This window comes from Typopeltis vanoorti, chromosome 19, assembly GCF_054136105.1.
Source record: "Typopeltis vanoorti isolate ZY-2024b chromosome 19, IOZ_Tvanoo_1.0, whole genome shotgun sequence".
In the NCBI taxonomy this organism is placed as follows: Eukaryota; Metazoa; Arthropoda; class Arachnida; order Uropygi; family Thelyphonidae; genus Typopeltis; species Typopeltis vanoorti.
The window spans coordinates 67,670,954-67,689,802 of NC_143567.1; the positions used below are offsets into that span (position 1 = coordinate 67,670,954).

An 18,849-nucleotide genomic window follows, 5' to 3' on the forward strand; every position below is an offset into this window, starting at 1 on the left:
TTATAGCTTTGGCACACCTGTGGGAGAACCAAGGCTTAGACAGGAGACAGGAACGTTGGGTGGAATGGGGAATAAATGTTTCCATACCAATAAGAATTATTTCAATGATACATCCAGCACATAGGTTTGGGTCAAATGGCTGGAAGCAATGTTCGATCCAAATGTGGCATAGTAGTTGCATGGATGCAAGTCATTGTATTCATGATGTTTCATATGAAAAGAGATCAGCACAAGATTGTGGTCTGAGCTACCTAGGAGATAGACTGCATTAATTATATACTTGGTGAGAAATAGTGAGAAAGAAGTCCAAGGTATTTGGAGAGTGGTTGGGATCATCTGATATTTGGCTGGGCATGTGTATACTATTTGTGTAAGATCACTGGTGATGGCAAATGACTCAGCCTCTCCACCTGCTTAATCTGTGTAATAGGAGTAGGAGAGTCAGAGATTTATGAGAGATATTCAGACATTGCGAGATCCTTCCTTGATGAGTATGACTACATGAAGGAACTCACATATTTGTATTTTATTTATTTTAATTGCTGTAGGGGAAGAGAAATAAGAATGGCAATTTTACCTCTCTGTGTAACATAAGCAATCAACACAAGCATATAAAACCATCACAGGTCAATAAATTGACTTGTGATGATTTTATATGCTTGTGTTGGTTTTATTTGTCAAAAAAAAAACAGTGGGAGATGCATTTTCTTACCAAGGATTACATGCTATGTAATCCTTGGTAAGAAAATGCATCTCCCACTGTTTTTTTTTTTTTTTTTTTTTTTACCTTTTCTCAAAGTGTTTCATTAAATTCAAAAAACATCCAGTTGTAGAAAATGTGCTCTCAGCAGTTTGAACAACCTAACATATGCTCAGAAACCTTATTTTGTTTAATGAAATTGGGGAAAATTATTGTAACGATTGCTTTTGTTTCCTCTTGCTGTTTTTGCAGATCATGCAGTCTTATATACTTATATACTGCACTTATATACTACGGCATGCTTATATACTGTACTAAGTGCAAAAACCGATTTTTCCATATTTAAAAAGCAAATGCTTGTGTATGTTTTTTATTACTTAAAATAACATTACTTTTGCGATTTTCTATGTCAAAGTTTTACTAAAAATTCTACAAAAAAACAAAGCAACTAGCACTTCATAAATATTAACAAATTTCCAAAAATGCACCTGCCTGATGCATATGAGACATGATATATGGTCAAGGCCCATTATGTGCAACAGGTAACATAAGGCATAGTGTGACACTATTAAAAGATTACTTTGTGGAATTTGTGCTCAGCGAGTTGATCATCACCAGTATGAAATTTCTGCCTGGCAAACCACGACACCATTGTTTTATTTAATATCCAAATTTAAATAAGTGCCATGCAACCCAGGGCAGTTCTGTGATACTACTTCCCCCAACCCACCCATTAGTAGCATATCATACAAAACTGTATGGGCTTAAAAATTACTTCAAACTTTATAGGTATTAGACTGGCACCAAAATTCACTGCCAGTAACACCAAAAATTAGAAAAATCAATAACCAATTGATACCATGCATCTTCATGGCTACCCTACATAAGCTTTAAAAAAAATAATAATAATAATAAAAAAAAAAAAAATCCCTCATAAACAGAGGTTAAAGTAGCACCAACAAGACATCTTATCTCCATCACAGACTGAGAAAAGTATAACTGGTGTGGATTACAGAATATACCAAACGTTTTGGTGAAATCAGCAAGCAACCTGTGATAGGAAACATACATAAACATGATACTGAGAATTCTTTCTTTTAAGGTTACACGGTGATCAGGATAATTAAGAAATTTACTTAGCTCCTCCAAAGATCCTTTCATACCTTGCCCACCCAGGGGTTTACAAAATTCAATGTACCTGTAACCTACGTTACACAGGGGAAGCATGATGCACCATCCTAATCAGAAAAGATGAACATAAAAGCCACATTAAATACCTCTACTATTTTAAAACAGACCTATCAGACCACATACTCCAAACATGCTACAGAATACGGTGATTGGAAAGGCACTAAGTTCCTACGCTGCACTAAAACCTGGTTTGAAAGAAAATTCAAAGAAGCTCGTGAAATGTTAAATCATCCAAATCTGAACAAAAATGATGGATTAATTATTCCAAGAATGTGGAGGACCCACCTTCAACCCATATAGCAACCAGAACAACTCAGAAAGAAGAAAATCTCAATACGAGAGGACTTTAGAAATTGTATTGTAGTAGTTCCGTTTTTTTTTCTCACCACAGGTCAGGCTAAGATAAATGATTAACAAACATTTAGATTCATTTTACTTTTGTATAGTGCAGCAGCATGTTCCTGATGATGACCTCAATACAGAGGCTGAAACATCAATTGTTACTTGCTTAATATTAAGTAAAGTAATTATCCTAACGTGTGCGCGCGCGCGTGCGTGTGTGTGTGTGTTGTCTCCATAAATTCTTCACTATGAATATGATACTGAGGTTTAACCATAATTACTAAGTTAATAATCCTCAATAAAACTGTTTGAAACACTAGATTCTAGTACAAAAATTAACTTAACATTTGCAGTGCTAAATCTAATAGAACTTACAGTGGACTCTCACTATAAAAAACCATGTAGGAACGAACAGAAATGGTTCATTATTTTGGAGAGTTTGCTATGGCGAATTATTTTTTAATAGCCATTTGCAAGTTATTGGTCAGGACTCTTTGGTAGTTTAATTTTGTGAGTGAATTAGTTATAACACTGAGAGCTCACTGTGTGTATAGGCAGACTTAAGTTGTATATTTATTAAATCAATCCTATGCAGACCAAAAAGGTGTATATCAATTTAAAGTATCAAAAAAAAAAAAGTTTTATTTTATTTATTTTTTTGTTATTTACTTAAGTACTAAAGTAAGCATTCATTAGAAAACCATTTTGAAAATATATAAGTTATACAAATCTGACCGGGAATTTTCATGGTTTTTCATAACTGATAATCAGTGGCAGTTTTTGTAAGTATTCCATACCTCTTTCTCTTTATACCCTCTGTCCTAAAAGAAACTGAACTTTTCAAAAATAGAAGAAACTAGTGGTGCCACCTGTTGTATCTTTTTGCTGTCGAAAGCGGCAACCTTCGTTAGTGTTGTGTCAATTGTTTCATTAGAAGCCGAGTTATAGCCAAGAGTGACAGGGTGTTTTAACGAACGGTCGGAAAATGAGTTTCAGAGAGCTGTGATTACTTTCGTGTTAAACTTGGTAAAAGTTTTACCGAAATGCATCAAATGTTTCAAAACGTATACAGTGCCGAATGCTTATCCTGTTCTCAAGTTTACGAGTGGTTTAAGCAATTTCAAAGTGGTTGTGAGACGCTTGAGGATTACGAAAATCCAGGCCATCCAAAAACCGGACTGAGCGAAGTTAACATCCAAAAAGTGTGCGACTTCTTCAAAGAAAACCCGAAATCTCCTCACGGATGATTTTGGGTTTTATTTATCCAAAATCAACTGAGCAGAACATTTTGACTGAGAGGTGGGCCTTCGTAAATTGAATTCGCAATTTGTTCCCCACAAGTTGACCGACGACCAAAAAATGTATTGAATTGAACACTGTAAGGACCTCATTAAAACCACTTGTAAGGACTCAAACTGCCTTGAAACGATCATTACTGGTGACGAAATGTGCCTTTTTGAGTATGAGCCCGAAACAAAGTACCAGAGTGCTGAGTAGAGACCACCAGAAGAAGGGCATCTGAAAAAAAGTCATTTGGAGAAGTCAAAAGTAAAGACAATGCTGATTTATTCCTACGATTCCAAGGGCATTATTCACAAAGAATTTATTCTGCCTGGTTAAACGGTCAATGGAGAGTTTTATCTCGAAGTTTTGAAGTGACTTATAGCAAGAATTCATCACGTACGGCATGAATATCATGATGCAGGCAGCTGGTCACTTTTACACGATAATGCACCATCTCATCGTTTGAACATTGAGGCAGTTTTTGAGCAAAAAACCAAGTTTGTGTGTTGGATTACTCGCCATATTTGCCTGATTTAGCACCCTGTGACTTCTTTCTCTTCCCCCAACTTCATTTGCCGATGAAAGGAAAGCGATAAGACACAACTGAAAACATTCAAGCGGCAGTAACTACAACCCTCAACAGTATCCTATCCCAAAAACCACATAAAAAACTCATTTAACGAATTAATTGAACATGCCAAACACTGTATCAAAGCTGAGGGAGAGTATATTGATTGTAATAATTGATTTGAATAATTATAATCGGCCTGTGTTTTATTTTCTATCAAAAGTTCGGTTTCTTTTTGGACAGAGGGTGTATAATATGGTATCCACTAAAGGTGAAGCAATAATAATACTCAAATCTTTGGCTTAAAGAAAGCCCAAAACTAGTTATTTCCCAAAACAGCATAAAAGTAAAGGCCAGCAAGGATATAGTGAACATTCTCTTCAATGCTGCAAACAGTAGTGAATCATCACATGAACGTTAACCAAGTTGAAAAGTTATTTTGGATAATGCATTTCAGTATGAGAAAGTGCACAGTGTTAATAGAATAAAGAAATTCATTCATGGATACAGTTTGCATCAGACAAGTTGTAAAGATGTTGATACTCAATTAGAAAGCACAGAGTTCAGCAAATTCCACTGATATTACACTTGCTTAAAAGCAAATTTAAGCAAGTGGAATATCAGTGTTTCAAATGAGAGAATGTGTTTCTTGACTAAATTTGTGATGTGGTGAGACACGGGTCAACCACTACACACCTGACAACAAGGATATTCCAAAAAAAACTAATGCCAAACAAAATTCAGAGGTTAGAAGTGCACTGGCGAGGCACAGCTCAGGCATTCTACGGCTTCAGCACTTCATTTGTGCATGTTTTCCATAGTAAATGTTCAGCGTTATTCTAATCTAACAATGAAGAGAGAACTGAGCTTTTTTTTTTTTTTTTTCAATAGCATGAAATGTGCAGTGCTACCAGTACAATCAATAATGAGTGAAAATTCTTGATTCATATTTTTATTTCAGACCACAAAATCATCTGACAGCAATGCAGGTATGTGTTCTCCAGTGGCAATGATCAAAATTCTAAGTCAAATTTGAACCATTTATTTAAAGCTATTATTTTAAAAATGTTTTGTCAGTTAATCATAAAGCAGATTATTTATACCTTCTTCTAATGTATTTGGAGGCAACTTCATTCTGCTTAAATGTGCATGTAATAAGGCTCTTGCTTTAATACTGTATCCATAACACAAAGGGCGTTCTTTGTTCTTCTCCCCTAAATTTGGTAGTTCCTTAATGAGCTGCAGTAGTAGTAAAAAATGAAAAGAATGTATACTATTCATTAATTAAAACACAACATAAAAGCAAATTTAACCAGAACCTTTTCCCCTCAATGTTTTAAATACAAATAAAAAAGCATGATTAAAAAAAACATTAAAAAACAAACAAAAAAAGCATGCTTGTATTTCACAATGTTCTTTTCATACTTTTAAGCATGAAATGATAGCAAAAACCATTAAAACTATCAAAAAGGTAATTTCAGTATTATACAACAAGCTAGCATCTGTATCTCAGGCAATAAAGACAATACCATTTTGAAAGCACCTGGATTCAAATAACTTTTACAAGTAAGAAAGCTAGTGGCAGAATTTTTCTCTCAATGAAACTGGTTTTTCCATCTACAAGATAAAGAAGAGAATACATGCAATTTAGTCATAACAGACTATGCAGACAGAATTATGTGCCCTATTGTAGCATTAATACAGTTTCCATGAAACTGTGACAGGCCAATGAGTCCAACATGTAAAGGTAAAATAAGATGCAGTATTTCCTTTCCTTTAGTGTTACACGGTGATCAGCATTCATTTTATACAAATTATGGACTCTACAACCGTGTTACAAATAATTATTTTAATTTCTCGATGTTTCAACCTTCATATTAAGATCATCATCTGGAGTATACACACACACACACACACACACACACACACACACACTATATATATATACATACTTTTAACATAACTTTTTACACACACACACACACACACACACACACACACACACACACACACACACACACACACACACACACACACACACACACACAGAGAGAGAGAGACAAACTAAATTACATTTCACATACTATGCTGAAGAGACAATGATTTGATCAATGGTTATTCTACTGGCCTCACCTCTAGTGAAATTAAAATAAAATTACAATAAATAAATGAAATAAAATAAATTAACTACATCAAAGCTATATTCTATTTAAGACAATATCAGAGAAACATTCTTTCATATAGATAGTTTTGTTACAGTGAAAATACAGTAATGTCCTAATTTAACATGAAAATTGTTATATTACATTTAGGATCCTGGATTACCTATGGTTCTATTTATAATCAACTCTTGGGGAGAAAGGTTTAGTGGGTAGAATATGTGCCTTCCATATGTTTGGGATTTTCAGACCATCATTGTTAAGATTAAGGTGAGTGATAAGAATCTCAAAAGCCTCCTTAAATTTACGTTCATACCATGTTTTGGTGCGATGTAAACAACAGGTGCTTTTCACAGTCAATTCTATGTGAAGTCTAATCTATAATATAATCTATAATATAATCTATGTGAAGTGTTTATGGCATGATCAGACAAACCAGCTTGACCATAGTTATTATATTTAATGTATCGTTTTTTTTTCTGATAGGAATTGTGTGTCCTGTTTCCCCAATATAGGGCAAATTACAAGTGCAATGAATACTGTATGCCCCAGGGTGGGCCAGTGAAGGGAGTGGATCCTTGGATTCATTTAGTAAGTTCTTTAATTTTGCAGGAAGTTTAAAGGTGACTTTAAGGTTGTATTTTTGTAGTATTTTTTTTTTTTTTTTGTCTTGCTCAGTTCACGAGGAACTAATTCTCTTCATTCTCACTCACTTTTATTGCTTAAGTTCTTATGAACAGTTCAAATTGTCTTTTTACAGAAGTCCTACAAACAACTGATTCAGAGCATAAAGTGCATTATGCTTTATAATCTTTCTTAAGCATACCAAATTTTTCAGTCCAGTATTCTTTAAATTCTCTAATATCCTCTTCATTTAAATGTCTCCATTTCTTTGCTGGTGGTTGTGACATTAAATTGACAAATACTTCTAACCTATATTTTAATGACTTACAATTTCATTAAATCCACATATATACACACACTTTAGAAAACCAATAAATTCTTTACAAAACACGAAAAAATATATAAAATGATGGTAAAGAAGTTACATCATGACTGGCGAATGATGCAACAACTGAACAGGACAAAACTCGTATGTCAGTATATCACGGAGATAGATGGCTTGGAAATAGGACGTTTGTTTCATTTTCTTATTACTTATTATTACTGTCCATGCGGTTAGCCTAGTGGCTGTGTGCTTCACAACCATATGCCTGGGGAAGGAGTGTCCTAGATTCGATTCCCGTTGGTGACATGAGGAGCTGAAGGATCTTCCTCAACAATAGTCAAGTTAGCCGGTCTTAGGCATGGACAGTAGGATTTTTTCCCTAGTTTATCCTGGAGTTTTTCATCCCAAAGCAGGCAAACCAGCCTTGAGAACTCAACACTATAGGACATATGATACGTCGGGGTGTAGGGCTGACCACCTTATCCTGTGAACGGTTGAGGGCTGATGATTAATAAACCCTCGACACTGCAAGGTAAAAGAGGGTAAAAGGAAAATGAGATGAGATTATTATTACTAAAATAGATGATAGCGTTTGTTTCTTTATTGCATTTTTATTTGGTACTGCTCTACTTAATAAAATTGTATTCTATTAAGTTAAAATATACAACTCAGTGAAGATGTTGGATATGTATTTATTTAATTATTTTTTAAGGTAAGCCCTAAGTTGGCAAGACCAAAGTCATTGGCGTCCCATGTTTGGAACACGTGCCAAGGGTTCCCCTTCTCTTCATTTTAACAAAGGCAGCTGAGAGATGAAACTGAAAAATCTTAGAGAATCGGGATCTAATTCAAAGATATAATCTATATAGTAATATATATATAGAAATATAATCTATGTCAAAAAATTTGATATAGATATACAGGAAGTTTTGAAGATGAACAAAGTAACAAAGCTGCAGGATGTGAGCCAAAAAGGGAAAAAAAAACTAAGAAAATGAATAGAGGTTATTCCTTTATTTATTTAATTTTTATTCATAATAATAAAACTGACCATCACAGTGTGCAAAGGTAGATTATTTTTCAGTAATTGTTTATGCCCCATCAAAGCTGCATGAATCAATCGATGGAATATATACAATAAGAAAGAAAATGTTATGTATGTTTTACAGCAGTAAATTTGAAACGTACAGCAGTATATTTCAATACCTGTGCATTATGATATGGAAAGTAAGGATGAAATTCGAGCAATGTTTTAACTTCAACCTTCAACCTCCTTGAAAAAAATCTACTTTCTCAATGACTATGAAAGAGGGAGAATTAAGAGGAGTCTTAATAATAAAATATACTAGGAGACAGGAAAAAAAAAACTGCCAATGCAATCAGGGCCGTTTTAAGACATGGGCACACTGGGCAGTTGCCCAGGGGCCCCATGCTGTCGTATTGTTCATGAGAGATCTCTTGGCAGAGTGTATAAATTACTTGACCTCTCGCTGGAATACTGAGCTAAGAAAGAGAAGGAGAACGTTCATTTTCAAGATTGAAACTTACAAACAATCAGCTTCACAGCACCATTGACTTTAAGCCAATTATAAATCAATTCTCTGCAAAGAAATTTTGCAAAACTTTGTGTTGATTAATCCTTGCTTTACAGCATGTTTTTTATGTTTTAAACATTGATTTTGTTAAAGTACCAACAAATCTATAGGCTTAATTTTATTGACCATCTACATTTTTATTCCAGTAGGTGGGTGGGTAGGGGGCCCCCAGTGCATTGCTTTACCCAGGGTCCTACAATACTATTAAGATAGTACTGATTGCAATATAAAAACTTTACAACAATAGCACTGTACAATAGCCCAAGCTTTTGAAGTATTATGATGCAATTTATGGATATGAAAAAATGAGACTAGTATCTTTTATATTAGTCAAATGAGTTACATTTCTAAAAGAAACGCTAGTCTCATTTGCCTGATCATGATATCAAAAACATAAGTAATAACCCCTGAAAAACAAAATGCAAATTGTTTCAGATATCAAATTATTTTTAAATATCAATAAATATATAACTGTATCTATAGCATGCACTTAATTTATGTGCATGCTATAGAAACAGTTATATATTTATTGATATTTAAAAATTAGATATTTTAGACAGAAAACCTTCCAACTACTAACGTGTGGCCTGCTGAAACATTGCACTTCATTTAGCTGAAGTGTAAAAATTTTAGCAAAAGGCACTGTGTTATAAATATGAAGCACACATTAAGAGGTCACGTGAAAAATATCTGCCATGTGATGATAGTTCCCAAAATTGTGCCGTTCGCCTCTACATCGAGCAGTCGTACTTTATATATGAAATGATATGTGAAAGTATTTGTATTATTCTTGAATAAATTTATTGATACAAGTTCTTTCAAAACCTAAGCAAATTATAAATTTATAATTGTAATATAATGTTTTCTTTTAAAAAATTGCACCTTTACAAATTATTTTTATTTTTATTTATTTATTTATTTTTTTTTACAAACAGAACCCCGTGTTTAATCAATGAGTTCAAAATCTAGAAAACACAAGGTGAGGACGAAAATTGTCAGTTTAACAAAAGATGGACATGCAACTATTTTTTTTACTTGCATAAAAGACAATGCTGTTTGCTTGATATGTTCTCAAGGAATATATCAAGAGGCATTATAAAACTAAACATTCTTCAAAATTTGACAATTTGCAAGGACAGTTACACAAAGATAAAGTGAATCAAACTGCAAAAAAATCTTTAACAATGGCAAAATGTATTTAGAGCTGCTTCATTAACTGCAGATACTGCACTTCTTGCAAGCTACATTGTTAGTCAAATTTTAGCAAAAAGAATGAAATTATTCTCTGATGGAGAAATAGTAAAAGACTGCTTACTAGAGGTAGAAGAGTCGCTTTCCCTTATATAATTTTGAAAATCAGCTTGTCACGATTTACAATCGCAAGAAGGTTTGACAATCTTTCACAAAGTATTGAGAAAATTTTGAATGGACATATTTCTAAGTTAGAATGGATTTCATTGGTTTTGGATGAAAGGTGTGATATTAGGGATATGACACAATTTGCTGTCTTGTTGAGAGGAACAGATTCTAGTTTTAGCATCAAAGAATTTGAATCTTTAGTTCAATTGAAAGGAACTACTACCAGAAAAGATATATATACAGGAAACTGAAAACTGTTCTTAATCAATTAAATATCCCAACAGAAAAGACTGTTGGTATAACAACAGATGGAGCTCGAGCCATGTCTAGGATGAATGTTAATCTGTTGGGATTATTATCCAGATATAAAAAGATTAACAGGACACGAAATAATATTTCTCACTGCATTTTGCACCAAGAAAATTTGAGTGCAAAAGTTTTGAAAATTTCCAATATTGTTCCACCGATCATTAAAATTGTAAATTTTATTAGATCTCGAGGACCGAATCTTTGCAAATTTAAGGAATTTTTGAGAGATATGGAAAGCGAATATGGCGATATCCTTTTTAACACCAAGGTTCGATGGTTAAGTCACTTAAGCGTGTGTACAATTGTACACACGCTTAATGCTTAAGCGTGTGTACAATTTGAAGAGCAAAATTCAGTTATTCTTTGAGATGAAAGACAACCTGTTTCCAGAATTTAATGACAAGGACAGGATGTGTGACCTTGCATTTTGCGTTGACGTTATTCAACATTTGAACGAATTAAATGTAAATCTTAAAGGACAAAACAAACTTATTAATGAAATGTTTGATAAAATAAAAGCCTTTCAAAATAAACAAAAAATTTGGGATCTGCAACTGGAATCTAATAATATGGCTTATTTTCCAATTTTGAGAAAAGAAAATCCACCTGAAATGAAAAAATATACAGAGGAAATACAGAGACTACAAGAAGAATTTCAGTTCGTGGTTCAAAAACTTATGCGAAATGAAACTAATTTTGATATTTTCACATCATCCTTTAATATTTAAGACGTTGAAAGGATTCCCAAAGAATTTCAAATGGAAATAATTGATTTGCAAAGCAGCGCTGAACTAAGAAATAAGTTTCAAAATATTAATCTTCAAGATGAAAGTAACTCTATAAGAGTTACTTTCGAACTGATAAATTTCCATTGCTGGCTACCAGTGGCGTCGCATGTCCATTTCGGTTGAGTGTGCTGTTGTGTGGGTTACGCAACCTGCGCTACAAAAATCACATCAATTTGACCGTATGCACAGGCATCCACAGAAAATTTTCCAGGGGACAAGCAAAGCTTGGAGACAAATACATCAATAAATTTTTATAATTATTGATGTAATTAAATCAATAAACATCTTTTAGTTTTTTTGATGTAATTATTTGTCGACGTAAACTATAAATACATTATTTGAATTTCACAGCGATTTTAATGATCTTTAATTCTTGGGGAAAAAAAGTATTCAGAATTAATAGTTTTTAGCATAATTTTATATATAAAAAATTGACCGACATATTTTACTAAAAATCAACTAATTAATTAATCCCAAAATCCAAAATTTAATTATTTCAGTTTGAAATAAAAAAAAAAATCATAAAACTAATAAGTAAAATAATAATAAATTACATGCACTTACCTTTTAAAAATGTATTTTTCTGTTTAAATTTGCTTCACTATAAATTAACAATTCAATTCAACTTCACTCAGTGACTCACTAGACACAGAGGCCAAATGAACTGATCGCTGTTCACAACAGTAATGAACATTTTTTGACAAATCAGAAAAAGATAAACCAAAAACAAGAGCACGTGTTTTATTGCTGCCATAGATGAAACAAATTTCATCTATGGCTACCCTGCCGTGGGTCAACCCATAATAAAATTTTATGACAGATAAAGCATCCCATGGTCGAGGGTGTAGGGTTACATGCATCAATCATTTTTACAATTATAATTTGTGGAAATTATACAAATTAAGTGGATATTGAATCTAACATTATTTCAAAGCCAAATATATAGAAACTATAAAAGTTTCGGCAGATCCAAGCGTAAGCAACCTTTCAGAACAGGGGCAACTCGTGACAAAGGTGGAGTTAGGTCTCATCTCGTCAGTGGGAGATAGACCCAGATGTAAAATACCCAGGTTGAAGTGGTGCAGAAGTCATTCTTTCCCATACGAGTGTCACATTTTAAAAGGTACCAAGAATTAGTGAAATAAAGAGAAAAGAGGCTTCACTTCGGTGATGCAGAAATTATACAAATTAAGTGGATATTGAATCCAACATTATTTCAAAGTCGAATATATAGAAATTACAAGAGTTTATCATTAATTCTTGGTACCTTTTAAAATGTGATACCTTTTGGCAACTTGTATGGGAAAAAATTACTTCTGCATCACTTCAACCTGGGTATTTTACATCTGGGTCTGGCTCCACTGATGAGACCTCAATATCGAACGTGCAGCCGTGGAAATAAACAATAATGAAATGGACATCAATAAAGAAATAGTGCAATTAAATGTTATCCTTCATAACATAAAGCATGAAACCGAAAAACTGCAGAAGCAGAAAAAGTTAGGCAGGGCTGAAAAAAAGAAAGAAGCAGGTGATCCAAAAGAATAATAAAAACCGACTGAACAAACAAGAAAAACGAGTAAAGGAGAAAATTATATATGGAGACTCGATAATCAATGGAGTACTTAACGAAAGTATGACAAAATTGTGTTTCCCTGGAGCAAAAATTCACGATATTAGCCATGCCACCCAGATGCAAAAAGTTAAGTCGAAGGAAATTATTGTCTTGGTTGGTACCAATGATTTGAGAGGCTAGAAGTATTCTATGAGGGAGGTTGTAAAGGAGTTGTTAGAAGAGGCAAAACTGAAGAGCAAGAAGGTGAAGATTGCAAGTCTCCTACCATGCCATGATAGAGACGAGGAGGAGGGCATTGATAGCCAATGAGTCTATATGTAGATTGTGCAAAAGAAATGATGTAGAATTTGTGGCGGTGTACTTCAGGAAATAGATAAAGCTAGAGATTTAGGGGTGGTGGTAGACAGAGAGTTAAAGTTTAGACGACATATTGCTAAGGCAGCACATAAAATTACTTGGCTATTGAAGAACACATTAACAAGCAGAGATAAGGAAGTTGTAATCCCTCTTTATAAGGCCTTGATATGCCCACATCTGGGTTACTGTACCCAAGTCTGGTTCCCTGGGTTTCTTGGAGATGTGGGAGCAGTGGAGAGTGACCTGTGGAATGTGCCCTATGAGGACAGATTGAAGGTGTGTGGACTGCAGAAGTTGGTTGATAGGAGAAAAAAAAAAAAAGGGGGGGGGATATGATAGAAACATTTAAGTTGCTTAAAGGATTTTATAGGATAGATGGAGGGAAAATGTTTCAGCATTTGGCTAGAGGTACCAGAACAAGGGATTGTCCTGGAAGTTGAATAAAGGTGTGGTCAGAAGAGGTGCGAGGACTTTTTGCTTGGAGAGTGGTAAATGAGTGGAATGGGTTGCCAGAGTCAGTTGTGAGTGCTTTTTCTATTAATGGGCTCAAGGAGAGGTATGATAGATTGTGTGGATAGATTGGGTCTCTTGCGATGAGTCTTCGACCTCCATGGAAGTGTCTGCATAATAATAATAATTCTCCCAGTAAAACCATTCTGACCTCTGACTTATTATCCTTCAATCTCTATTTCATGCATTCCACATTTCCTAACAGTGAAGCTCTCTTCCTTTTTGACTTTAATCTCCACAACTCTACAAAGATTGATTATAATGGGTTGATCTGTCTTGATATATATATATATATATATATATATATAGTGGTTGTGGTTAAGCAGAAGGAACCTGTTCTGTTTCTTGAATAGAAGTGGATGAAATGAAAGAGAAGAAGGAGACTAATTAATCTGAAGTCAAACTGTTATGGATGATGACCTGCAGCTAGTATCTATAGATGCTTAGAGAAGAGTGGAGAAATAGTAGTTGACAATTTAGTGAAACAGTACCATGAAAGTAACTACAGAAAATTTTTAAGGCAGAAAGAGAATGGCTATGATGAAGTGACTGGAACATTTCTTTGAGGGAGGGAGGATAATCTGTTAAGAAGGCTGTCTGCTTCTAGATAGCATCAAGTATTTTTAGAGAGATAAATCTCAAATTCAGCCTTCTAGAATAAGAAATATGAAACTCTGTTCTAGAAAGCTGAATTTGGAATTTATATAGCATTATGAGTTATAGGTGAGAAGTAATCTTTGAACAAAAACACAAGAGGAGAACCAAGTTTTTTTTGGAGATTGTTCATAAGATTATGAATGTGATGGGCAGAGATGCCACACAAGTACGACAGCTTATACAGACAACTTCAATAATGCACAGGCAAACATAGGGTAAGGATTTAATTATGAAGGGCAAATTTGGAGAATATCATTTGGATAAGGACTTAATAGTATCCAAGCTATTAGGATTCTTCTGATGACTTTCTGAGGAAAAGATCAGAGGAAGCACAAAATGGGACATTCTTGGTATTATCAGAGGTGATGTAACTTGGTAATCTACAGAAGAACTGGAGGAAAGAATTGATGAAGGAGGAAGCCTTACCCTTGGGGTAATGTTACAATAGTACAATTTAGATGTGATAGAGGCAAAGCATAGAAAAGCAGAAGTTATTCTGAATAAACTTGAGGTACCATAAAATGTGAATGCTGTTTGAGAGGAGGCAAGTTCTGTGCATTTGATTCCTTTAATATTAGGATTTGAATTTTTTTTTTGCTGCTGCAGCAGACTGAGAGCAAAGCTAGAATGTTTGACCACTTCAGATATGCCAAATTTTCAGTCTAAAGTTTCAGGTGTGGTGGATAAAGACTCAATTCCAGAAAGAATTATTTCAGTTATTCTGTTAGAATCTTGCACTGGAAAAACAGAAACAGTAATAAGATTACTTTGGTTATCCATCTCACTCACTCACACACATACACACGCACACGCGCGCACGCGCACGCACACGCACACACACACACACACACACACTTTAATTTGGCATAGAAAAGAGCTTTATTTGTTAAAAATAAATAAATAAAACAATAAAGAAACCACAGATATTACACTCCACATACCTGAGGAACTTCGAAGTTATCACTGGGCCTTTCTATTATTTCACTATTATGACTTTTTTCAAATTCTAATGAAGCAGCAAGTATCATTATTGTACCTGAAAGCAAACAAAACATTAAAAACAAGTTTTCAAAAAAACTTAACTGATAACTACTCTAATCTGCTTGGAAAACTTTCTGTGAATAGATAGATTATCTATAGTAGCATGGCTATGTTCAGAGTCATCAGTTATAATCACTAATTTAGTTGTAATTTTAATAAAACCTAGGAATCACACAATAACTTGATATATTTGCACAGTAATGGAAAACACCAGTTCACCAGTATGTTAATGCAATCAAAAATTAGAATGAACAGTTTATTCCATCATCACCGAAGACACAGTTTGAAAAGGTTTGAAGTATATATGGAATAAAACATCTAACAACTGTTAACTGTTCAAACTATAAGTATCCTTTTAACTAGAGACTTTTTAATGGGAAACATCTTTACATGCATAAGAGAAACTCAGATGAGCATCACAAAATTCCTGATGGAAATAACTATGTCAGTGGCAGGAAGTAACTGCAACAGTGTATGTGGTTGCAGAGACAGGCATCTCTCTGATAACTAAAAATTTCAAAAAAAAACCTGGAACCTTTTGCTGATAAGAGCAAATACAGGATTCCCTCACTTTGCACAGTTAACATATTCTGTGAAAACATGATACTAAGGGAAAAGGTATTAATCAAATATGATAAACAATAAAAAAAACTAACTCATTCATTGGCTTTCAAAATATTTATTAATTATTTCTTTTAAATATGCAAAAGGAAACAGGAAATGGAGGGGGGGAAGCACAGGTGGACAGGGAGATGTGGCATAGGTAGAGTGGATGTTGAAGTAGTAGTGAATGTATGTATTTATGAGGATGATCAGCATAGAAATGGAATAGAGATGTGAGTAGAGTAGTTGAGACTGCGTGGTTAGTGGTAAGTGGTAATAAAGATGATTTTGCAAGAGCAGGTATGGTAAGAAAATCACAACCAGCAAGTGACTTTGGTAGGACTGGTTATAGACATAAAAGTGAACTGCTGTGTTTATTTACAAATGTCAGGTGTTTAAGAAATAAGGGAGATGAAATTATTTCACTGATTGAATGCATTTGCCACAAAACTGTTGGAAAAAGTAGAACATGGTTAAATGAAGATGATATCCTAATGGGAATAGAAATAGAAGGGCAGTGTTTTTCGCAAGGATAGAAAGGACAAGTGCTGCTGATGATAGCAGGGGAATCATGTCTACATAAGGTAGACATGAAAGAGGGAAATAGTGGCAATAGTTTTTGATGCAGTGTGGTGTGAAGGTTGACAAGAAGAGATATTTAGTTGGATGGTGCTATAGGCCAGGGAATGTGGAGGGTCGCGATGAAGAAATGTATAAGCAACTTGGGTTAGTGAACAAGGGAAGGGTGATTATTATAGACGATTTTGATTATGGCGATACAGAATGGAATGAAGAGATAGCATCTGAGATTAAGAAAAATGAATTTTTCAAGTTCTTGAGAGACAACTATCTCAGGCAGTATGCAAAGGAGAGAGCACGATGACTGAGTTTTAGATCTGATAATTTCATCAGAGGATGTAATTGCAGGCGAGGGTTTTGCATTTCCCTCCAGTCGGTGAGAGTGATCATGAAGTAATCACATAGGTTGTGGTTAGCCATATGAAGAATTCTGTAAGGAAAGGATATATGTGGAAGCAGTGCCGTAACTAGCTTTCCATGGACCCTGTGCAATATTTTATTTTTGTTCCCCCTTTTTTTTGGAATAAAATAAAATAAAAAACAAATATGATAGAATAGATCGTTTAGTTTTTAACTTTAACCAAAAATGTTACAGAATCAGCCCCCATGGCAGCAACATTTAAAATTTGAAAATGAAAATATAATACCAATTATTTTTTGATATCCCATTTCAGGCCCCCTTCATCCTGGGCCCTGTGCTTGTGCACCTGCTACAACTGCCTAGTTATGCACTATGTGGAAGTAGAAGGCTGGTGATTATGACAAGAGCAGGAGATGGCTTGGAGCTATAGTATGGAATGAGGAGTTGAACATAAGGAAATAAAAATTGTCAGTTCTTGCTTGGGATAACAGCATCAATGTGTGAATGTATTGAAAAGGTGAAAGAGGCTGAATAAGGTAAGTGTCAAATGAAGGATTATGATAATCCCTCATTCAGTTGCATAAAGAAGCCAGGAAATTGGCAAGAAGGTGTCCTAATAAATTACTAATTATATGAAGTGCCAAAGGCTTCAATTTGGCGACCTGAAGTTATTTAAGTTAAGGAATATTACATCCCATATTGTTTCTTAGCCGAATAAGAAACTCAAAGAGTTTCATGCAAAATATAGAAACATTTAGGACACCTTCTTGTCAATTCTCATAGAAGGAATGTAAGTTCTGTTCGCTACAAACTTGGTATTAACTAGGTCTACCTACTCACTGATGAGACCTCAATAAAGGTTGAAACCGGTCTGGGTAGTAGCCTTCTCTCATAATGTAGAACAGTAATACAGCTCCTAGGAGCTGGGTTTCACATTATGGGTAAATACCAAGAATAGTGATCAGAGCTTGCTCCACCCTTACTATGAGTTGCCTCAGTTCGCACTACCAAATGGGTCAGGTGCTGCACTATCCAGGTATTTGCTTACGCTTGGAATCGCCAAACTTTATATAGTTCTATATTCGGCATGAAACTCTTAGAGTTTCTTATTTGGCTAAGAAACAATATGGGATGTAATATCCCTTAACTTATATAAGTTCATGTCGCCGAATTGAAGCCTTTGGCTCTTCATATAATTAGTAACTACACTTTTTATTTTCCTTACCAACTGAGCCACTCTCCTGGCCTGCTCTTTTTACTCTTTATGCAACTGAATGAGGGATTATCATAATCCTTCATTTGACACTTACCTTATTCGGTATTCTTTATGCTTGTAAGCACTGGTTTATTATGGGAGGCCATATTTCACAAACATGTTATGTACTATAACAAGGTGACAAATGTATTGAACAAGAGAAATGCACATACAATGGTATACTTAGATTTTGCAAAGGCTTTTGATAGATTGCCACACCAGAAATTGGTCACTAAACTGAAGTAGATGGAATTGGATGACAGACTAATGAGTTGGATAGGTGAATGCTATTAGATAGGTATCAGCAAGTTTTATGGAGGCACTATCTTGAAAGAGGAAAGTCACTAGTGGTATACACAAGAGTCAGTTTTGGGACCATTGTCATTTAATTCATATATTAATGATATTGGGATGGGTTTAACTAGTGATATACAACTGTTTGCACATGATGCAAAACTGGGTAGAATGATGAAGAATCAAGCAGTTGTGGTGGCTTTACACAAGGACTTGAATAGATTGTCCGGTAAAGCCACAGTATGGAACTGTCAATTCAATTTTATGGGCAACAGTATGGAACAGTTGGTACCCTCAAACTTGGTGGGTACTCCGGGCGTGCAGTGCACATGCACAAAATAGCAATATCACCAAGATTATACTTTTGCATTT

The 18,849-nt window shown here is 34.5% G+C and overlaps 1 protein-coding gene across 1 annotated transcript in view; it reads right to left on the reverse strand.

The window, feature by feature from the left end:
• Sec63 (translocation protein Sec63) overlaps nt 1–18,849 on the reverse strand; it is a 229,121-nt gene that overhangs the window by 109,453 nt on the left and 100,819 nt on the right. Inside the window, exons 9-10 of the mRNA XM_090408926.1 lie at nt 15,286–15,380; nt 5,189–5,324 (exon numbers count right to left, since the gene is read on the reverse strand). Coding sequence (XP_090265052.1) covers nt 5,189–5,324; nt 15,286–15,380 — 231 coding nt within the window. The remainder of the gene's footprint in view (nt 1–5,188; nt 5,325–15,285; nt 15,381–18,849) is intronic.